The 21,335-nt window shown below is 67.3% G+C and overlaps 7 protein-coding genes across 7 annotated transcripts; 4 read left to right on the plus strand and 3 right to left on the minus strand.

Annotated features, from left to right (window-relative positions):
* The first annotated feature begins 1,893 nt into the window (after nucleotides 1-1,893).
* Nucleotides 1,894-2,918, plus strand: EMIHUDRAFT_436051 (hypothetical protein). Its single transcript, XM_005771837.1, has one exon. The coding sequence runs from the start codon at nucleotides 1,952-1,954 to the stop codon at nucleotides 2,768-2,770; it is 819 nt and encodes a 272-aa protein (XP_005771894.1). The 5' UTR covers nucleotides 1,894-1,951; the 3' UTR covers nucleotides 2,771-2,918.
* A 1,824-nt stretch (nucleotides 2,919-4,742) lies between these two features.
* On the plus strand, nucleotides 4,743-7,981 carry EMIHUDRAFT_65626 (peptidase M16; the record flags this gene model as incomplete). Its single annotated transcript, XM_005771838.1, has 4 exons — nucleotides 4,743-5,186; nucleotides 5,234-5,986; nucleotides 6,056-6,364; nucleotides 6,722-7,981. Coding segments are annotated over 4 exons (2,766 nt in total), but the record flags the coding sequence as incomplete, so codon positions are not given.
* Nucleotides 7,982-8,663: 682 nt separating this feature from the next.
* On the plus strand, nucleotides 8,664-9,980 carry EMIHUDRAFT_209015 (hypothetical protein; the record flags this gene model as incomplete). Its single annotated transcript, XM_005771839.1, has 5 exons — nucleotides 8,664-8,753; nucleotides 8,957-9,060; nucleotides 9,162-9,321; nucleotides 9,573-9,691; nucleotides 9,773-9,980. The coding sequence occupies 5 exons, from the start codon at nucleotides 8,664-8,666 to the stop codon at nucleotides 9,978-9,980; spliced, it is 681 nt and encodes a 226-aa protein (XP_005771896.1).
* Nucleotides 9,981-10,211: 231 nt separating this feature from the next.
* On the minus strand, nucleotides 10,212-10,574 carry EMIHUDRAFT_209016 (hypothetical protein; the record flags this gene model as incomplete). The annotated part of the gene is made up of 1 exon (XM_005771840.1): nucleotides 10,212-10,574. The coding sequence occupies one exon, from the start codon at nucleotides 10,572-10,574 to the stop codon at nucleotides 10,212-10,214; it is 363 nt and encodes a 120-aa protein (XP_005771897.1).
* Nucleotides 10,575-11,891: 1,317 nt separating this feature from the next.
* Nucleotides 11,892-12,908, plus strand: EMIHUDRAFT_209018 (hypothetical protein; the record flags this gene model as incomplete). Its single annotated transcript, XM_005771841.1, has 1 exon — nucleotides 11,892-12,908. The coding sequence occupies one exon, from the start codon at nucleotides 11,892-11,894 to the stop codon at nucleotides 12,906-12,908; it is 1,017 nt and encodes a 338-aa protein (XP_005771898.1).
* Nucleotides 12,909-13,389: 481 nt separating this feature from the next.
* EMIHUDRAFT_209019 (hypothetical protein) lies at nucleotides 13,390-15,438 on the minus strand (the record flags this gene model as incomplete). Its single annotated transcript, XM_005771842.1, has 3 exons — nucleotides 13,390-13,857; nucleotides 14,170-14,244; nucleotides 14,620-15,438. The coding sequence occupies 3 exons, from the start codon at nucleotides 15,436-15,438 to the stop codon at nucleotides 13,390-13,392; spliced, it is 1,362 nt and encodes a 453-aa protein (XP_005771899.1).
* A 2,426-nt stretch (nucleotides 15,439-17,864) lies between these two features.
* On the minus strand, nucleotides 17,865-21,162 carry EMIHUDRAFT_451113 (tentative p-Nitrophenyl phosphatase). The gene is made up of 5 exons (XM_005771843.1): nucleotides 20,446-21,162; nucleotides 20,159-20,369; nucleotides 19,934-20,085; nucleotides 19,471-19,732; nucleotides 17,865-19,425 (listed from the first exon to the last, which is right to left on the minus strand). Exons 1-5 carry the CDS (start codon nucleotides 21,016-21,018, stop codon nucleotides 18,146-18,148), a joined length of 2,478 nt encoding a protein of 825 aa, XP_005771900.1. The 5' UTR covers nucleotides 21,019-21,162; the 3' UTR covers nucleotides 17,865-18,145.
* Nucleotides 21,163-21,335: the final 173 nt, after the last annotated feature.

The following is a 21,335-nucleotide window of genomic DNA, read 5'->3' on the forward strand; positions in this document are numbered from 1 at the left end:
CGTCCAGCTGCGCCTGTGAAGCGGAGGGGCTCGCCCGGTGGGGAGGGCAGGCAAGGCAGGCGGCGCAAGGGTCGAGCGATGGCTGTGCCTGCAGCGCCTCTCTCTCCTCCAGCCCCGCGGCACACAGCCGCTCGCAGGCGGCGAGAGCGCTCCTCGCCTCGGCAGCCTCCGCCTCGGCGAGCGCAATGGCCTCTGCCGCCGCCTTCCCCGCCAGCGTCGAATTCGAGGCCGCCTCGGCCCGCACCGCCGCAACCGCAGCGACCACCGCCTCTGCCGTCTCGCACTCCGTGTCGGCGATCGCAGCGCAGAGCGAAGCGGCGACAGCCTTGCCTCGCTCGTAGCTCTGGCGCGCCGCGTCCGCCACCTGCAGCGCCGCTGCACGCGCAGCGTCCGCCACGGCGGCCTGCTCCAGAGCCTCACGCTCGGCGCTCTCTCGCGCGCGGACGTCGGCGACGCGAGCCGAGCGCAGCGCCGCCGCCAGCGCATCCGCCTCGTCCGCGCGGGCCTCCGCCGCCGCCGCGGCCTCGTCGGCTCTAGCCACCGCCGCGGCCGCGGCCGCCATGACGCGCTCAGCCCTGGCGGCGGCCGAATGCGCCTCGGCCGCGTCGTCCGGCGGCATCGAGGCAGTCGTCGCCGGCGGCTAGCGGGTTCTACAAGGCCGGCCAGCCAGGGGCCTCCATCGAACAAACATCAGTCGAGCGTGAACAGGCCGGGCGCGTGCCCGTGTCGCCTGTTGTGTTGTTCCTGCGGGGCCCTGAGTAGCTATGGGATGTGAGAGAGAGATTTTTAGCAATACCAAACAACTCTAACACTCACACGTCATTTGGGGCCTGGAGCCCTGTTCACGCGCGCGCGAGACGTGCAGACAGACAGACTACAGGGTTGCCAGGTGAGAGCGAATGGCGCGGTTCACGCCTCGCACAACAGAGAGAGAGATGCGCTCTGCATGGTGGGACATAAAAGAAAGCGAGTACTTGGGCGAGTAGGCGCCGTGCGGTCGACGCTGCCGCGCGCGGCTTTGCGCGCGAGGCGGCGCAGCTTGTGCTTGAGAACGGCGGTGGGCGAGAAGCCACCACCGAACGTCTCGTGGAGCAGCAGGTTGAAGTTGTTGCGCTTGACAAAGATCGCGTCGTGGTAGAAACCGCGATGCGCCTTGACGTAGCCGTGGCCGTTCTTGTGGTCGAAGGGTTGGCCGGGCTGCCCGCGCGCCTTGCAGCCCATGTTTAGGCGGCGGGCCTTCTCCTCGGTGTTGCCGAAGGCGTAGGAGTGGCCAACGGAGGCGGGCGTGCCGCCGCTCGAGGCGTTGCCAACGCCCGCCGAGGAGGTCTTGAGGAGGGGCGTCCAGAGCTTGACTTCATTCACCTCATCGCTTGTTTTGTCGGGATGTGTGGCAGCCCAGCTGGCTGAGTGAGTGAGTGTCTTGCTTGTCCTTGTGTGAGCTTGTGACGTTGTGAGAGTTTGTTTTGTTTGTAGCTTGTGTGTGTGTGTGTGTGTCGCTCGCGCGTGCCGTCCTCTTCTGTCTAGCGTCCACCCATGCCGCGTTGGGACAGAGATTTTTAGCAATATGTTTTGTCGCGTTGCCGTTGGTGTCCAGAGTCCAGTCCGAGCGCCAGGCTGTTCTTCACCTTCCTACCTAACCTAAAAGCACGCTAGGTTGGACGTGCTTCACAGCCTCACGAGAGCAGGAAAGAAGTATCCGCCGGCCACCCTGTCCGCGTGCCTTATGCCCCCCCCCCCCTCACTCATCTCTCTCCCCTCCCTCGCAAAATCCAACGAACAAAGGTGAAGTACGCTAGGTTGTTTGGCTGGCCAGGCAGGACGGGGCTTGTTCCGCGCTCGCAAACGCCGGCGTTCACGGCGGTGAGGTCGGCGACTCACTCGGAAAATAGCGAGCATAGAGCGAGCGCTTCGTCCCTGACGCGCCTCATCTGCCCTCCGCACTCTGCCAATCATGTCCACCCTCGCCTGCGACCCCGCCGTCGCGCCCTGCCCCGACGACAACACGGCCGAGTGGTCCTGCCCCTCGTGCCCCAAGAGCTACGGCAACAAGTTCTCCCTCCTCGTGCATCGCCGGCTTCAGCACGGTCTGAACACGCCGTACGAGTGCGCGGTGTGCAACCTGTCCTTCCCGCAGTCGAGCGACCTAACCACGCACATGAAGATCGAGCACGAAGACAAGCTGATCCAGTGCCCGCACTGCCCGCGCACCTTCCGGTCGCCCAGCGGCATGCGGACGCACCGCACCAACATGCACAAGGACGCGCCGACCGGCGTCAAGCTCCAGTTCGTCGATCGCGGGAGCTGCGCGGCGCCGCTCGCCGAGAAGTCGTCGCGCCACCGATCCCGCGCGGCAGTCCGGAAGCCTGTGCCGGCCACCATCGCCGCCCTCACCGCCAGCAACAACAAGCGGCCCGCCTCGCCGCCGCCGGAGCCGCCGGCGTCCAAGAGCCAGAGGCTCCGGGGCGGCTTCGAGCCGACGCCCGTCGAGATCAACGCGTTCGTGTCCGAGTCCGAGCCGATCTGGCAGCCGCCCCAGGTCAAGCCTCTCCTCTCCTCCATGGCCAGCCTCGAGGCATGCTGGCCGGCAGACGCGCCCGCGTCCTTCTCCGTCTGCAGCGATGCGCTCGCGACGACGAAGGCCGAGGACTGGCTCGAGCCGATGCTTCTCGACATCAACACCAAGGCCGCCGACATCTTCTCCTCCGCGTTGCCAGATTTGCCGCCCGTACTCAAGCGGTTTGCCTCCTCCTGGCGTCTGCTCTTTGCCTAGCCCGCTCCCGTGTCTCTTGTGTACCACCTCAGACTCATTAGCACATCCGAATATACTCTATAGATGAGGCTGTTCATTAGCGCATACTGTGTTCATAGCGGTGCATAGCTTTAGCTTGTTATTTACCGTTTATTGCAGACAAAAAGATGAGGCGTGCGCGGCCGCGGGTGGGGGTGCGGCTGCGGGGGTGCCCCCTCCTCTCACCTCTCCGTGTGTCCTCGACCTCCCCGTGCGATCTGCGAAGCCGTCCCGCGTCCCCCTGCCGCCTGCGACCGAGCCCTGTGGGATGAGCGGGATGTGTGGGTGTGCGGCTGAGCTGCAGGTGCAGCGGCCGGACGCCGCTCGCCGCGGGGCGCTCGACCGCTCGAAGTTTTGGTGGTCCGAAATGCGGAGGGCGCGGATGCCGGGTCCGTTGTGGTTCGAACGCGATGCTTCCGGCGGGAGACACGGAAGCGCGCTTGCCACCTTGCCAGGAGGTGCGTAACCCCCCCCCCCCCCCCGAGCCTCGCGCCTCACGCTTGCTTGTTTTGGATGGAAGGCCAGCAGCACTTTGTCTTTGAGCTGCTCTCTCGCAGCCTTCACACTTCAATCAGCGCTGTAAAAGCTCCGAAAAGCTCTGTGCCACCGTCCTTCATTGGGTGGGCAAGTGCAAAAGCCTCCGAACGAACGGTCATTCGTCTGTCATTCGTTCGTCATGCATGCATGCATGCATGGAGATTGCACGTGTTTGTTGTTTTGTTGTGTTGCACGTGTTTGTTTGTTGGTCGGTTGGGTGGGCTGGTCCGTCCGTGAAAGAGCATGTGTTGTCTCGCCATGTGGCAGAGATCGTCCTCCCCCCCCGCCCAAGCGGTCGCAAACTCCGAGAGCATCCCAAGCCATCCGTCCACTGCCGTTGCCCGCCCCATCGCCTCGCTTGCGAACATGCTGCTTCCGATCGTGCAAATGACGGCCTCATCATTGCTGATTTTCGCGACGAGTCCGCCGCGCTCGGCTTCTCCTTCTGCGTACGTGGCGCCCGAACTCGGCCTCTCTGGAATGACGTGCGCCGCAACGCAGCATTTGCCGGCCTCCACATCTCACCAGCCTTGAGAATGAAACGTCGACCAGTGCATTCTCTAGCCGACAGCATCACCCTAGCACAGACAACACTCACAATCGGCTCAAAGAAGGGTGCTATGGCGCACATCCGGTATCCTTCCCGTCTCAGTCTCGCCGACGCCGAGCTCATCTACACTGGCGTGCTCTCAGCGGCGACTACGGCCGTGGCAGTAGCCGTGTCAGCTCAACTTCACGGCAGCATTCGTGAGACGAGGCGGCAGGCAAAAGAGGTGTGGCCTTGCCCTCGGCCTGGCAGCCTGGGTCCTGCCCCGAATACCATAGGAGGGAATCTGGTGTCCGCCCTCCATCACTTTAGGTTGTTGCGGCGCGCCGTCAGATGGAGCTGGCTGCGGCGTGCCTGCAGGGTGTGCTCCGAGATCTCGCTGCCGAGGGCCGCGGGGCAGCGTATGAGGCTGCTGCGCAGCAACTCGACTGCCTCGAGGTGAAGGACGAGCATTGCTCGTGTGTCTGAGCTCTCACCGGGTCGGACCGGTCAGTGTCACCCGTCTACTTGGGTTTGTTTTAAGAAACGAGTTCGTGGAGTTGAGAGACTAAAGAAAGAAAACGGAGAACCCAAGGGAGGGATGGGAGGACGGCACGCCGCCACCGGAAAGAACGCGCAGCGCGATTTCTTCTTGACTGACTCCGCTGAGTTTATCTCCAGCTCTCGCCGGCGGCGCAGACTTGAGAGCGCTGGAGTCGCTAAAGAGTCTGGAGATCTTCTTGCACAGCCAATCCTCGACGCCGACGAAAGAGCGACACGATCTTTGAACTCAATCGGTGTCGATACATCACTCTGGTCTGTGGCTGAACGACGCCGAGCCGCACTGCTTCCCGCTTCTTTGTGCCCAACCACCATCGCAGCCGCCACGAGATGGTATCCTCAGTCCTGTCGAACTTCGTCCTGTCGAACCTCGTCCTGTCGGACGTTGCCAAGCCGAACATCGTCAAATCTGCGTCCGATCGGCGCGAGTACCGATTTGTCGAGCTGAGCAATGCCCTCAAGGCCGTCCTCGTGAGCGATAGCTCCGCGACGCTGGCAGCGGCAGCGGTGGATGTGCGCTCCGGCTCCGCGAATGATCCCGACGACGTGCCAGGCCTCGCGCACTTCTGTGAGCACATGCTCTTCCTCGCCTCGGTTAAGTACCCTGTCGAGCAGGACTACGATGCGTTCCTCAAGCGGCACGGCGGCTTCTCGAACGCATTCACTGCGGACTCGCACACAAACTTTTACTTCGAGGCGCCCCTCCGCCCCGCCCAGCACCCTCCGCCACTCCTCCACCGCACTCCTCCACCGCACCGCCCACCGCCCCCCACGGTTGCACCGCCGTCTGGCATCAGGTGCTGCCTGAGTCGCTGCGCGAGGCGCTCGACCGGTTCGCGCAGTTCTTCATCGCGCCGCTATTCTCGGTGGGCGGCGTCGCGCGAGAGATGCACGCCGTCGACTCTGAGCACGCCAAGAACCTGCAGTCGGACGCGTGGCGCCTCTGGCAACTCGGCCGCTCCCTCGCGGCAGCCGGCCACCCGCACAACCACTTCGGGACCGGCTCGCTGCAGACGCTCAACCGGACCGGCGTGCACAGCGAGCTGCTGCGCTGGTACGGGGACCACTACCTCTCTCACACGATGACTCTCGCCATCGTCGGCGCCGAGGACCTCGACACGCTGCAGAGCTACGCCGCCGACCTCTTCTCGGCTGTGCCCCGCTCGCACCCTCCCCCCTCGGGCGCCGCAGCGGCGCCGCCGCCCCCCCCGGTGGCGCCGTCGGCGTCGCTCTTCGCCACGGCGCCCGCCGCGTTCCTCGTCCGGCCGGTGCGGTCGCTCGAGCTGCTCCGCATCATGTGGTCTCTCCCTCCGGTCGAGTCCGAGTACCGCTCGCGCCCGCTCCGGCTCGTCTCGCGCTTGCTCGGTGGCGAGTCTGCCGGCTCGCTGCGGTCGGCGCTCGTGCGGCGGGGGTGGATCGAGGGCGTGACGACCAGCGTGGAGCGGCAGCCGGCCTACTCGCTGCTTGTCGTCGACCTCGACCTGACGGCGCGCGGGCTCGCGCACTGGCGCGAGGCGCTCGAGGTGGTGTACGCCGCCCTGCGCGCGATACGCGGCCGCGGCGTGACGCAGCAGGTGTTGGCTCCGCTCCAAGGGTGCGAAGGCGGAGCCCTCTGTGCACCCTCTCGGGCCGTTCCTGTGTAGGTCTTCGATGCGCTCCGCTCCGAGGACGAGCTCTCCTTCCGCTTCAAGGCAAAGGAGGAGGCGTCCGACTACGCCTCGGACCTCGCCGCACGCCTCCACCTCTACCCGCCCCAGGAGCTTCTCACGGCGCCGGAGGTGACGCCCGCTTTCGACGGCGACCGCACGCGCGAGCTGCTGCGCCAGCTGCAGCCGACATCGATGCTCGCGCTGCTCGTCTCGCAGACGCTAACCGCCAACGCCACCGACGGCGCCTCTTCAGAGCGCTGGTACGGGACGCAGTACTGGCCGATTCCGCTGCCGGACGACTTTGTCGCCGGGCTCGCCGCCGAAGAGCCGCGGGGAGGGCACTCGTACGAAGGGCACTCGTACGACCCTCCGGCAGGCGGCTTCTGCACGGGGCCAGGGGACGGCGCGTCCGAGGAGGGGGAGCGGGCGGTGCGCCAGAAGCGGCGGCCGGGCCTGCAGCCGGGAGGGTGCCGGGCGGAGTGCGATGCGGAGCCGCTCTGCGCCGGCTTCGCGGAGGGCGGCGGCACGTGCGTCGTGTACGGCGCCGTGGCCGACGACCCGCCACCGCCGTGGGAGGCCCGCCCCGGCGGCACGGTCGTGCGCTCGGGGGGCGGCGGTGGCGGCGCGCAGTGCTGGCGAGTGTGGCCCCCCTCGTCCGAGCTTTCCCCGCCTCCTCGGAACCCGTACCTGCCCACCGACTTTGAGCTGCTGGAAGCGTCAAGCTCGCCCTTCGTCTCGGACCCGCCCGCGCTGCTGCGGCGTGGCGCGCGCTCGCGGCTCTGGCATCGCGCCGAGGTCAGCTTCGGCTTGCCCGTCGCCGCCGTTCGCGTCGCGCTGCACACGCGGGCCGTCTCTGCGAGAGAGGGGGGCGAGGGCGGCGGCGAGGGCGCGGCCTTCGCGCTTCTGCACACCATCTACCTCGAGATGCAGCTCCGCGAGGCGGCGTGGGACGCTTCGCGCGCCGGCCTCGCCGTCAGCCTATCCGCAACGTCGACTGGCTTCGAGCTCTCGGGCCACGGGTACGCGCAGACGCTGCCCGCGTACATGCTCACGGTGCTGCGGCAGGCGCGATCGCTGCAGCCGGATGCGCTCCGCTTTGCCACCGTCAAGGCGCTGGTGGAGCGGCAGCTTGCGGACGAGGATAAGGCCGCCGCTTATCAGGTCGCCTACCAAGCTTGGTCGCACTTGCTGCTCCGCGTCGCCCCCACGCCGGCGGAGCAGCTCGCCGCTGTTCGCTCCATCCGGCTGCCTCAGCTCGTTCGCTTCGCCGCCGACGCCCTCTCGAGTTGGGCGTCCTCCGACTTCCTCTTCTTTGGCAATCTCGACGCCGCCGGCGCTGTGGACGCATACGAGGAGCAGCTGGGCGCGCTCTCTGAGGACGGGGCCGCGCCGGCCGGGCTGCCGGCCGCGCCGTCGCAGCAGCAGGCGGTGGCGGACTTGGGCGGGCGGGCGCTGCTCCGTGCGGTCGCGCACCCAAACCCGCAGGAGACCAACTCGGCTGTCCGGCTCACGCTCGTGCTCGGCGAGCTGAGCGCGCGCGAGGCGGCGACGGCGCAGCTCCTCGCAAAGATGGTCGAGCCCGCCTTCTTCGCCTCGCTCCGCACCCGGCAGCAGCTCGGCTACCTCGTCTGGTCCTTCGGGCGGGAGGTGCGTGGCGTGAGCCTCCTCTACTTCATCGTCCAGTCGTCGAGCGCCTCTCCGCGCCACGTCACGGCCTCCATCCACGCCTTCTTGGAGGAGGAGGCGGAGGCGCTGCTCAACTCCACCGCGGCGGCCGACTTCGCCGCCTACGCCGCCGCCGCCCGCAAGGAGCTGCTCGACCCGCCCGAGCAGCTCGAGGCGGCGGCCGAGGAGGCGTGGGGACAGATCGCAGCCGAGCGCTTCTGCTTTGCGCGGCGGCGCGAGGTTGCGGTGGCGCTCGACGGCGTCTCCCTCGCCGACGTGCAGGCGCTGCTCGCGTCGCTCGTCGCCGCCGACTCGGCCGCAAGCCGCATGCTCGTGCAGGTCCACTCCCCGGAGCACCCCGTCGGCCGCGTGGCCGACGAGCTGCCCGAGTCGAGCCGGAGGGAGTACTCGCCGCTCGAGGACGAGGGGGTGGCGCGGTTCCGCGCCGGCCGCGGCTTCTTTGCCGGCGAGCCGTGCGCGGTGGCTCCGCCGCTGCCGCACGGCCACGACAGCGCGGACGAGGTGTACGGCTGGATGGCTCTCGGGGCGATCGCGTCGCTCCTGGGCGGCATCTCCCTGCTCTCCCTCCGGCTGCTGGCCGGTGCGTGCCGCTCGTCGCTGAGCTCGCTGCCCTTCCTCCAGCTGCAGCCCTCGAGCACGATGAGCGAGCTCGAGCCGGCGCTCGACGCGTCGGCCGCCAGCCCAAAGGCGAGGCGATCCAGCGCGGAGGAGCTGCAGCTTGGGCACTCGGGAGTCGGGCATCACGCCAAGCCGGCAGCGACTTTTGCTTAGCAGTAGGTGCGTGGACGGCGGGGTATTTTCTGTGGTAAATTAAGGCACTCGGCGATTTTTTTTTTCATATTTCGTGCGACGCTGGTACCTAGGCCCGGTTGGGACCCGGACCCCAGGCGCTGGGCCAGGGGTGAAACACAACGTGATGTCGGCTTACCGCATCAAGAAGAAGCGGCCTAGGACTCCTCCGCCAGAGGAGGCGCCTTCGATCACAGAGGATAGCCCTGCTGCTTCGGTGCGCCGCGTTTGGGCATCCACAGCGACGGCCCACCAATCCCGCTCTCACCGCCGCTGCCGTGCGCACAGGCACCAGCGAATGCAGCCGCCACCTCTCAAGACGCGCCTCCGGCGCTCGGCGCGTGCTCGCCGGCGGTTGGCGGCGGCGGCGGCACCGGCAGCAGCGCTCCTCCGCGCAGGGCGGGCGGCAAGATTCCCGAGGGGTGGCGGGAGAGCCCAAAGGGCGGTGCGGCGCTGCACGGGCTCTGCGCCATCAAGACGCCCCTCAGAGCGGAGCTCTGCGCGTCGCTCCCGGCGGCAGATTGGTGCGTCGTGCTCGCCCGCAGCACAGCGCGCGCGCACCGCAATCTTCCGCACCTCCACCCCCTCCACCCCGCACGTCCCTCCGCCTCGCTCTCTCTCGCAGGTGGACGGTGTCGGACGCGCTGCAGGCGTGCGGCGGGTCGGCGGTGGGGCTGTGGATCGACCTGACAAACACGCGGCGGTACTACGAGCCGCGCGAGCTGCCCCAGTCTGTTCGCTACCTCAAGTTCCAGACGGCTGGCCACGGTCTCATCGAGGAGCAGGTGCGGCCCAGGGTTAGGGTTAGGGTTAGGGTTAGTCTCATCGAGGAGCAGGTGCGGCTCTCTCTGCGCGCACATGCGCTGCCCCGCCCACCGCCGCCGCCCGCCCGCCATCCCGCCGACTCGCCGCCGCCGCGTCCAGGCCATGCTCCAGATCCTCCACGAGATCTCAGCTCTGCGCCAGGCGCGCCGCCCCTCGCGGTCCGCCTCTGTGCCCCGTCCCTCGGCTGCAGAGGCAGCCCGGCTGCTGCTAGGCGCGAATGAACGCCGCTGGAGCGGACGCAGTCCGCAGGGGCCTCCCGTCCGAGGAGGTGGCCAAGGCGGAGAAGGCGGCCTCTGCTGCGGCGCGCGTGGTGGTGCACTGCACGCACGGGTGCGCGCGCGCGCGTCTCGTCAGTCTGCGCTGGCTGCGATGGCGGGAGGCGGCTCACCGCCCGCCCGCCTACCCTTCCAGGCTCAACCGGACCGGCTACGTGGTCGCCACCGCGCTCTGCCGGCTCGAGCCGCACATTCCGCTCGGGGAGGCGCTCGCCGCATTCAGCGAGCAGCGGCCGCCAGGCCTCTGGAGAGAGCAGTACGTGCGCGCGCTGCACGACACGTACGGCGGCGCCATCCCGCCCCTCCCGCCGCCGCCCTCCTGGGAGCACGAGGGGCGGAAATGAGCGCGGCGGGGCGAGACACCAAAGGCGCGGCCCCGCGCGAGTTGTGTGCAGTTGCGAGTCGTTGGCAACAACGTTGCTCGTTGGCAGATGGTGTGCACCTCCCCGTCTCCCGCCCGCTCTCCCCGTCTCGCTGCTCTCTCTCTCGCCTCTCGTGCTGACGCGGCGTGCCGCGCAGAAGGGAGGGCTTTCAAAAAAAAGAACGTCCAGCGCTTTAAACATCGCAGACTCGCGTCATGAACGCAGCACCGCCGCCGAGCCCACCCGCCCCTGAGCCGCCGCAGCGCTAACTTTCGCCAGCTCCAGCCGACTCCGCTTCTCTATCAGCGCTGCCGCGACAAGGACGTCCTTGGCACTGGCCGGCTTGTCTGGGGTCGAGGCTGCGATTCTCTTCATCGCGCGCTTGGCAGCTCCAGTGCGCACCGCCTTTGTGCACTGACGACGCGCGGCGCGAGCAGCGCGGGCCTTCTCCGCCGCCTCACGCTTGAGAGACCGCAGGGAGTTGGAGTTGGTCTCAGTGTTGGTCGCGGCGGCCAGAGCAAGCAGCGCGTGCGCGCCTGGGACGCGCTTGCCTGTGGCCTTCGTCATCTTCGTCATCCTCGGGCAGTCGTCGTAGAACTAGAGTGCTTTGAACGGGGGGGCGCCACAAGCGGACAAGCCGGCGTTTCTTTTTTGCTCGTACAGTCCCCACGGACGCTGTCGTGGGATCGCTTGCCATGTGAGAGACTGCCTTGTGTTCTCCAGCCAACTGAGCCCAGGATTAGCCCCGCCGGACTAGAGCCAAAACACGTGATTCACCTCTAGAGCTCGCTCTCGCCTCCTCGGAGCCTCAGCCAAAATCTGTCGCTCCAGCGCCGTCGTCCGGGCCCACGGCCGGCTCGCCATCTCGATTTCCACTCGCCCGATGCGCTCGGTCTCTGCTGACGGCTGCCGCAAGAGCGGCTGGCTCACGACAGCGTCTTGCCGGTTGTCGGATGGGAGAGTACAGGACGTCTGGAGTGTAACTGTGTACGTAAGATCGGTCTTGGTAACAAGCACAGTCGGTCTATCGAAGCGATGCACTCGTTTCCGTTGCCCTTCGAGCTTGACACAGAGCTCAGCGCGCCCCGCAAAACAGGAAGAGCCGTCCGGCAAGAAGATCTCGATAGGGAGCGAGAACCGTTAGAGGTGCTCCGAGAGGTATCAAGACTCCGTCATGACGCGGTAAGATCACTCCAAAAATGACCGCGCAGATGTCGGATCTCGTTGAGATATCTTGCAAAATCTGCTCTTCCCGAGCCGGCAGCACGCAGAGAGTCGCAGAAAGGCTACGAGTGCTCGACGAGTTTTGAGACCTGCGCGGCCAAACCTGGGGGGAACTGACCGCACCAGGACGGACGTCCGAAACCTTCGTGAGCACCTTTGACGATTCTCGCTCCCTATCGAGCTCTTCTTGCCGCACGGCTCTTCCTGTTTTGCCGGCACAGAGTTGCAAGCCGTCCAGCGTGACGTGACGAGTATATCGCTTCGACGGATCGACCGTGCTTGTTATCAAGACCGATGTGACATACACAGTGACACATCAGACGACACATATTCTCTCACCCGGCGGGCCGCAAAACGCTCTCGACAAGAGCCACACAAAGCCACCCGCACGGCAAGCCGCTCGTCGGACAGGCGTGCTCGATCGATGTCGGAGAGCCAAGGACAAGCCCGGAGGGCAGCCACGCAGAGTGGCGCCACTTCTCGAGCGTCGGCTTGCGCCGGAGCGCCGCAGCCAACCGTGCAGCGAGCGAGTCGGACAGACCCCGCTAATCCGCCTCCAGGGTTGACTGGTTGTTGCATTTTCGAAGAGGGAAAAAAGAAAAAAATGTTCCGCGCTGTTTGCGCTGTGTGTCCGTCTCATCACTCGACATCACGCGAGGCAACAGGCCGATGCCAGTCAACCTGCTCGCCACTCTCGCTCTCGCGTACAGCCCGCCTCCCATCATCGGCGGCCAGGGCGAGCTCCGCTTCGAGTATCGGCCCGATCGCCTCGTGCTGCCAAAGGGAGCGTCGCTTCGCAACGCGCACGGCCTCGTCACGGACGCCGCAGGCCGCATCTACTTCACCTACGAGCACGGCGGCAACGACACAAACTGCCTCGTCCGCTGGGAGGCGGACGGAACCGGCGCTCGCTTCCTCACCGCAGGCGGCAAGGCGCTTTGCGAGGGCGTGCCGCACGGGCTGCAGCTCAGCGACGAGGAGGGGCACGAGTTTCTGTACCACGCCAACAACGAGCAGAAGCTCACAAAGACGCGGCTGGACGGCAGCATCGTGTGGCAGCGCTCCGGCAACTTTGGGCAGGACCCGCGGCTGCCGTACCGCCCGACGTGGTTTGCGACGCCGCCCGGCCCGTTTGTCTACCTTTGCGACGGCTACGGCAGCAACAGGATATACGCCTTCGACAAGCAGTCCGGCGCGTGGGCGGCGGGGCAGGTCTGGGGCGGCAAGGGCGGCCGCGAGCAGCACGGAAACTTCTCAACGAACCACGGCTGCACGTACGACGTCACGGCCGACAGGATTGCGGTGAGCGACCGGGCCAACTCGAGGATCGAGTTCTACGACTACGGCAGAGCCGGCGAGCCGGCGCTCGAGTACAGCCACACCCTCGACCTGCGCGGGACGATGGGCGGCGGCTCCCTCCCCTGCAACCTGCGGACCTACCCCGGGCAGGGCGGGCGGGGCATCTCGCCCGACCTGTCCGGCCCTGTCGCGGTGCTCGACGCCGCCGGCCGGGTCGCGTCGGTCGTCAACGTGAGCGTCCTCCTCGGCCCGCTCGGGCACCGCCACCCGCACGACGCCATCCTCCTGCCGAGCGGCGACATGGCGGTCGCCGAGTGGAACCCGGGCTTCGTCACGTACTGGAAGAGGCTGCCCAGCCCGGCTCGGGCAGGGGACGTCGTCGGTTAGCCCGATTTATAAACGCGTTTCACCTCTGCGCGGTGCTGGAGATGGAGCTAGCGGCCATTCGGAGCGCGCGCACGGGGCGCTCTCCATGGCGCTCTCTGGGAGAGCCTCTCTGCCCGTTCCGAAGCCGGGCTCTCCGGGAGAGACTCCCTGACCAAGACGTCCCAACCCACGACACCTGCTGAGCCTGACCCTCTGTGCTCTGTCCCTCTCTCTTGTGGTTGTGCGGTGTCTCGAAAGTGTACATTGACATTTTTCTGGAGACACGTGGGAGACGTGACCGGCACACACCCACAAGGCACACGCAGCTGAGTTGTGAGTAGTGACGGTCCGATAAAGTGAGTTCCGCTACGGTGGACGTGGAGTGGTGTGGATCCCGCAGCACGACGGGGCATTGAGTTTGAGACGAGTTGCGTGTATTCCGTTCGAGCGAGTCAGGCAATTGAGACGCCGTGCGCTCAACCGTCCCCCCTCTGCCCAGCCCTCACTGGCCAGCACGCAGCGACGCTGCGGCAGCGGCGGCCGTCGCCCGCTCGAGCCGCCAGATCTTGTGGCTGCCGGACACTCGCAGCGGCACCGTCAGCTTGCGCGGCGCCTCGCAGACGAAGACGAAGGCGGAGTCGTTTTCCTCCGAGGGGCCCTCGCGGCCGGCGGCTCGCGCGGCGACGTACTCGTCGTGCGACAGGCAGTCCCGCACGACGACGCAGCCGAGGAGGGCGGAGGCCGGGTACTCGGCAGGCATCGCTGGCGGCGGGAGGCCGGCAGAGGCGGACAGGTCGGAGTACTGCCGCTCCACGGTCGCAACCTCGAGGTCGTTGGGCGTCCGCGCTGTCGAGGCGATCCAGAGCGGGCCCCGGTGGTCGGTCGGCCACGAGCGACCCTCCACGCGCTTGACGCCGCCCACGAGCAGCGACGCCCACGGCTGGTGCATCGAGAGGCAGAGGTTGCCAAACTCGGTGTCGGAGGGTGGCGGCGAGGCCTCCCCCGCCCCCACCTCTGCGGCCCCCGGCGCGGGCGCAAGGCCGGGCGGCGCTCCATCCGCCCGCTCGCCCGCCTGACTACCACCCGCCCGCCCGCCGCCCGCCCCCGCCCCCCCGCCCTCGAGGCGCAGCTTCTGCTCGCCTTCTCGGGCCTTTCCTGCCGCCGCCTCCCCGCCCTCGAGGCGCAAGTGCAGAGCAGTCCGGTGCGCGAGCGCGTCGATGGCGTCGTCGTCCTGGGCGAGGAACTCCTCCAGCCATGGGTTGTCGTGCTGAACGCGCAGCACCGAGTGCGAGAGGCCTTCCTCCACCGCCGCCGCCCGCAGCTTCGCCGCCGCCGCGTCCAGCCCAGAGCTCGTCGCCTGGCTCGACCCACCGATCTCGACGTTGCCGCGCCCGCTTCGACCACGGTCGGAGGCCGCGCCACCCGCGCCGCGCCCGCGCGCTGCCGGCGCGACGAATGTCGCGCGGCCCTGCAGCGTCGGGTTGGCGAGCCGCCCCTCGCCGCCGCCGCCGCCCCGCCCTGCAGCCTTTGCGGCTGGCGCTGGCTGTGGTGGGAGAGGCGGCGTGTGAGCTTCGCGTCGCCTCTCCCCGACCGCCGCCTCCGCGCCTCGTGCCTGAGCTGGCCGCACATCTGCCTTCCCACCGCCGCCGCCGCCACCACCGCCGCCACCACCAGCACCTCCTCCTCCTCCACCACCACCTTCACCGCCGCCACCGCCGGGGCCCTCCTTCACAACGCGCTTGTTTTCGATGTCGATCGTCAGCCTGAGCTCCTTCCGCTTGCGCGCTGCCTCCTCCTCGCGCTCCGCCGCCGCCGCGGCGGCGACCGCTCGCTCCTCCCCACTCATCCACGCGTCCGCCGCCGCGTGCGAAAAGTACTCTGTCTGGTCGTCAATCACGACCGTCCTCTTCGCGGCGGAGCGGTCGAAATCTATCAGCCGGCGGGCGTGCTCCTCCGCCGCGCTCAGCGCCGCGGTCTCCGACGAGGACGGCGCGGCGGCGGAGCAGGCACCGGCCTGGAGCGGCGTGTGCGGGTCGCGGCCGCAAGCGAGGCAAGGACCCTCGCCCTCTTGCGCGCACACGACGGACCCGCAGGCGAGGCAGTTGTACAGCAGCTCGTGCCTCCGTGCGTTGCAGCGACAGCGGTGGCGGCCGGGAAGGAGCGACGCATCGTGGGTCGTGGCACCCGCACGCGGCTGCCGACCCTTCTTATTCACCTTGGACGGCTTGGAGGGCGCTGCCGCCGCACCGCCCACGATGGAGCAAGCCGCCGCCGGCCGACCCGCCTTTGCACGCCCGGCCGCAGCAGGCTCATCGTCGTCGCCCTTGCGATAGGCAACGGGGCTGCCGCTCGCCGCAGCAGCGGCGCTGCCTCCTGGAGCACCAAGGGCGTCTGCCACAGCGTCGGCTTCCGACTCGGATGGCAACATTGCCCGCAGGTAAGGCCGCACGTCGGGCGGCGGCAGCGCGGTGAGCATCGAGATGATGGCACCCACATCATCGAAGCCGACTGCGGACCGGAGCAGCACCTCGGCCGTGGTGGAGCGCGACATGCCAACTCGCCCCCGCAAAAAGAAGACCAGTTGCCGAAGCTCTCCTCGGTGCGAAGGGACGCGGCAGGAAACACAGAGAAGAGGGAGATAGCGGACCGACGGACGTACGGACACATGTGTAAGAGCGCGCACGAGTGGGTGTGCGAGCAATATCGAAAGACGGTGAGGCCGGGGTCGCACACGGCAGGGGTGGCGGGACGGTTGTGGAGCGAAGTGGCTGTAGCCAGCCTCAAGCATCGATGGGACAATAGGGTGAGATTACCAGACGAGAACGGGGGGAAGGACAGGCGGGCGACATTCGACGACGTCGGGGATCACAATGATCAATGTGACGACCAAAACGATCTTCGCTGGGAGAGCTATCGCTGCCCGAGTCGGACGAGGGCGAAGCCGAAAGCCAGGTCTCTCAGGTGCGCGCGCCGCCCATCATCGTCCCCGATGTCTGCGACCACGGCCGGCACGAGCCGATCACGCCGATCCTGCACACGGCTGGCTCCTCGAGCGAGGAGAGCGAGGTGCACGACATCGATCATGAGCAGAGCGAGGAGGAGCAGGAGGCAGGTGAGGAGGCAGTGGCGGCGGCAGAGGCGGCGGCAGAGGCGGTGGCAGAGGCGGCGGCAGAGGCGGCGGCAGAGGCGGCGGCAGAGGCGGCGGCAGAGGCGGCGGCGGTGCCGGCGGCGGTGCCGGCGGCGGAAGCGCCAGGGGAGGGGCAGACGCCGACGCGGCCTGCTAGCGACGCATTGCTGCCACCCAACCCCTTCCTATAGCTAGCTCGAGTGCGGCGCGTGCAACGTCGTGCAGCGCGTACGGTAGCAGGTATTGCGTCTTTAGAGTGGCAGCATAGAGAGAAGAGAAAAGTCTAGCTGCGCATGGTACTGGCATATTTCCGCGGTGTGGTCTGTTGTGAGGAGCCTTCGTCGTTACCCGTTTCGTGCAGCACGTGGTTACATTGCTGCTGCGGTCAGTTTTGTGAATCAAATCGAGTCGCACACAATCACAACAGCGCAGGGGGGCCGCAGAGGGCGAGACGCTAGGCGAGACGAGGGAGGGAGCAGGAGCCAGGACTTTGCGGAGATCAGCAGGAGGATGTACGAAGAGATTAGGAGCAGCAGGGACCCGAGGGACCATGTGGAAGACGGCTAGTGCTAGTCCCCCATCGGGAGGACGACCCCGGCTAGCCGCCGACCACACCCACAATGCACAATATTATTGTGGCATCTCTCTCTCTCAAAGAACCCTGAACAAAGCCACACAAAGATCGCACGGGCACGGGCCGGGACCTGTTCCTTTTTACCCATCTCACCGAGTAGGAGGTGTCCGTTTTTATTTATGTATTTATTGCAATAGCGACCATGACCGTACACACATCACCAGCAAACCGCTTTTGGCTGGTACAGGCTAGTGGCTTCTCCACGACGCACGAACTTTCATGTATCGGGGAGATAGTCTATAAGAGTCTAAAATGGTTGGGTAGTAGGGCTAGAGGGTCGCTCTACACTTAGCCTCTGCAGCGAGCGAGCGCTCAACTTAGCCCCCGCACGGAGCCGGGCTCAGACTTAGACCCTCATGGTCGGGGGCCATGAACTTAGACGACATAAGGCCACCTCCGGGTAAAACCCGGGTATACCTGAAAAGCTTTCAGGTTTACCCGAAAAATACCTGGACGCGTCCCGACCAACGTTTGCCGCGCACGACGCCATATCGCCTTCTCCCAGGGCCAGTGCGCTACTTGCGGCGCGCAACGCCTGCTCAAGTACGCGCAACGTACCATATGCTGCCGCTATGCGTGCCTAAGGCGGCTGCGGCGAAGCGGCGGGCGCGGCATGCCGATGGCAGTGCGGACGATGCGGTTGCGATGTGTTCTGCTTCAAGATCGTGGCGGTGCTTGGCATGCACTTCTGCGATCCCAATCAGCTCATCGCAACGAAGCAGCGCAACAAGCTGGCTGCTGCCAACAAGGCCCTATGCTACCTCACGCGCGGATCGTTCAAAGAGGACCAGCATACACAGGCTTCTCTGACACGCGTTTGTTTGAGCTTGAGGCTATTTGTGAGAACTGTTTGGCGAGAAGTCGCCGAAGATTGCGCTCAAGAAGCAGCAACGAGAATCGGAAGAGGAGGATGCTGAGGCGGCGATTGCTGAGCATGAGAAGGATCGATCGCCCGCCGCAGGCGAAGAAAATTTGGGGGCTGCGCCGTATCGTTGTACGTTGATCACGGTGGGAGCCTCTTGGCCCCAGGCCGTCCACGGCCGACTTAGCCGATGTAAGAGGCTCCCGCTGATCTTAGACCGCGCAAGCACTCCAGCGTGGCTAGCCACACTTAGACCCGTTAGGCCTCCAGGCTCAGAACTTAGACTACTACCCAACCAGTGAGTCTAACAGTAACACACCCCTCGCCCTCCCCACCACCCCAGTCCCCACCCCATGATTTGATAACACCACACAAGACTTAAATCCTGACTTAAATAGACACAATTTCCTCATTCCTCTGCCTCTCTCGAGATAGAAGCAAGAAGAGGCGCGGGGGCAAGAGACGAGAGCTCCACTCGGGGACCCGGCCGTCGGGGACCCGGCCGACCTGGCGCTGCGCTGGCCAGCGGCCCCGGGCCCTCGTGCTGGCTCTCACGCGTCACAGCACACACACATACACGACTCACTCCATTGATACGTTCACATTGACGTTCCGCGCTCCCATCACCCGTCGCGCTACGAGTCGGGCTGGAGGCGGTAGAGGTGGTCTGGCAGCGAGCTTGCCGCACGGCGCATGCCGCCTGGCGTGCCGAGCCTGCCGCCGTGCAGCTCCTCGAGGCGCGCGCTCTCTCGTCCCAGCTCGGTGAGGTCTCCGGTCGAGATCGGGACACCGCCGAGGCTCGAGACGCGCTGCCCTCCGCCGCGGCCAAGCAGACGCTGCCCAACCACCGCTTGCGCTGCGGGCGGAAAGCCGCTCAACGAGCTTGCAGCCGCGTCGGAGAAGAGGGGCGCCGCGGCGGCGGGCAGGCTCGGGAGGCTCGAGGTGAGTCCCGAGCGGACGCGGTGGCAGCGCACGGGTGCCACCTCGCCGGCGGCAGCGGCGCCCACGCCGGGGGAGGAGACGCGCGGCGGCGAGGAGCCGAGGAGGGCCTCGGTGTCCTCTGGCTCGACTCGCAGCGCCGGCTCGATCTGCGAGAGCGCGCGGGGCCGGTGCGACTGCTGTTGCCGCCGCGGCGGCGACCCCTCGCCGCCGCCTCTCCGCGAGGGTGGCACCGCGTCTTTCGAGTACATGATTTGCGCGGCGGCGGCGCGCAGCTCGCACGCGGTTGGGCGCACGCCCCCGGGGGAGACGGGGGCGCCAGAGACGGCCAGCTCGAAGCCGCGCTGCACCTCGGAGCAGAACTGGCGAAACGTGATGCGGCCGAGGCTGGGCTGCTCGCCGCCGCCGCGCCGCTCCTCGCCCTCGCTCTCGCCAGTTGGGCGCGGCTCGGCGGCGGGCACCGCGGGGCTGCTCCGCCCGCGCGACGGGAAGACGAGGCCGGCGGCGAGGGAGGCGGGGCGAGGGACCGGCCGCTGCTGCGGTGCGATGCCGAGCAGGCGGAGGGCGAGGTACGAGTCGGCCGCCGGCATGGTGCCGGTGCAGCCCGGGTCCATCGCGTCGAAGTAGTGCCTCAGCCGCTCGATGAGCGACGTGGAGGGCGCGTGCGCCGACGAGGCGTAGACGATGTTGCCGCGAGACAGGGCCCACGAGCGGAGCGAGTCGGAGCAGCGCCGCGGCGGAGTCCTCGCGGGCGCCAGGGCGGTGCGGAACACGAAGGAGCGGGGCAGCCACTGCTGCGGCAGCAGCTCCGCGACCGAGGCGGCGACGTAAGTGGCCCTGTCGGCCGGGTAGTAGGGCTGGAGCTCCATCCGGTGGCAGCCCGACTCGACGAGGCAGGTGCGCAGGCCGGCGGCCACGCCCGCCCGGATGTCGGTGTCGAAGCGGTCGCCGACGATGAGGACCTCGTGCAGCTCGCCTGCGGGACGTCTCATGGACGCGTCAAGGACGTGTCGTCGCCGACGAGGAGGTCGCTCGTGCGGCTCGCCGTCGAAGCCCTGCCTCCGGAGCATCTCGATCGCGTGGCCGACCATGTACTTCCCGCCCTCGGCCGCGCCGCCGCCCTTTCCGCAGACGCGGTGCCGCTCGCTGCCGAGCGGGTACATCAGCTTGCGGAACATCGCGGAAAACATCCCGGGACCTGCTCGCGGCGCTGACCGCGTGAAGAGGCGGCAGACGGCCGCGGCTGCACTCGGCTGATCGGCCACCTCTCGGCTACCTCTCGCCTGGGAGCGGGAAGCCGTCGCTCGTCGGGTTGAATGTGTGTGTGTGTGTGTGTGTGTGTGTGTGTGTGTGTGTGTGTGTGTGTGTGTGTGTGTGTGTGTGTGTGCGCGTGTGTGTGTGCGCGCGCGTGTGTGTGTGTGTGTGTCGCCTGGGAGCGGGAAGCCGTCGCTCGTCGGGTTGAAAGCGTCCTCGGCAGTGCAGACGAACTCGGCGCCGTGCGAGAGGAGGATGGACGCCTTCTTGATGACGTCGAAGGACCAGTCCGCGTACCCGCGCTCGTTGGTCTTCGGGTCGACGGACGAGGAGATGGAGCCGTCGGTGAAGAGCACGACGAACACCTTCGGCCGCCCCTCGCCTGCAGGGCGTGTGTGGCGGGACGTGTCGTGGACGCGTCCCAGACGACGCGGACCCCTCGCCGGCCCCCTCACCCGGCGCCGCGGCGATCGCCGCCCCAGCGATCGCCGCCCACTCCTTGGCCTCCTCCTCGGTCAGCCGCGTGCGCAGCTCCCAGGTGGCCAACCGCTCCGCCGCGGCGGTGAGCAGCTCCATCCACCACGCGTCCTCGCCCTCGACTCCGCCGGCGATCACAAAGACGCGCGCGTGGTGCGGGATGTGGTCCGCCATGTACGCGCACTGCGCCTGCGCCGCGGGTGCGCAGCAGGAGCGGAGTGAGCGCCGCGGTTGCAACAGCAGTGACCGCGGGCGGGCGTGGCGCCTGAGCAGCCGTGTAGATGTTGTCGGTCGGGACCGGAGCCGCCTGCAGCAGGAAGCCGTTCTTCGCCAGCTTGGCCTGCACTCCGTGCGCACCCTTTGCGCCCGTATTGGAGAGGAAGACGTATGGCAGGCGCTGGCGCAGCAAGTAGCCGTAAAACTCATCCGCGCCGGGGATCGGGCCGGACGGCGAGTACATCGTACCGTCCAGGTCGATGAGAAGTGCCTTGACTCCCGACAGCACTGGATCCACCAACTCACCGCCCTCTCGCGCGAATTCAGCAGCGCAGGGACTGAATGGCGGGGTGGCCGGCGCTGAAGCCACGAGGGCGGTGGGCGGGTCCTCCTCGTCCATGAGCGCCGCGTCGACACCGCTCGAGACGCGGATCGGGCTCCCGTCGCCGAGGAGCGAGGGATTGGCGTAGAGGCCGGCTGCGATGCACTCTCGCAGAACAGTGTCTCGCACGGCCGTCGCAGCCCGCTCCGCCAGGTCGAGGTCGCACCCGGAGCTCGCAGCCCTGTCACGCGCGTGCTCGAGGATGGCGATGGCCTCGCGGAACCTCGCGGCGGCCTGCATAGCCCGCTCGCCCGCCGCAGGGCGGGCGCGCCTACGACAACGCGCCGGGGCGAGCGGCGAGCGGTGGTGGGTGCCGACCCCGGCGAGACTCTCGACCCTTTTCGATGGACGCCTCGTTCTCCAGCGAAAGTCTGTTCCCTGCTGCAGGCGAAGGGAACAAGCGCGAAGAGGGGCTGATTTCTTCTTGACCAAGGGCGCGCCCGGATCATCAGCACCGAAGAGCGCCGCTGAAACGCGACCCGTTCCTCCCCCTGCAGGAAAAGAAGTCATGGGCGAGGTCGAGGACAATGTGGTGCGCAGCACAAAGCAGCGCCCGC

This window comes from Emiliania huxleyi (assembly GCF_000372725.1).
Source record: "Emiliania huxleyi CCMP1516 unplaced genomic scaffold EMIHUscaffold_37, whole genome shotgun sequence".
Taxonomy (NCBI): domain Eukaryota; phylum Haptophyta; order Isochrysidales; family Noelaerhabdaceae; genus Emiliania; species Emiliania huxleyi.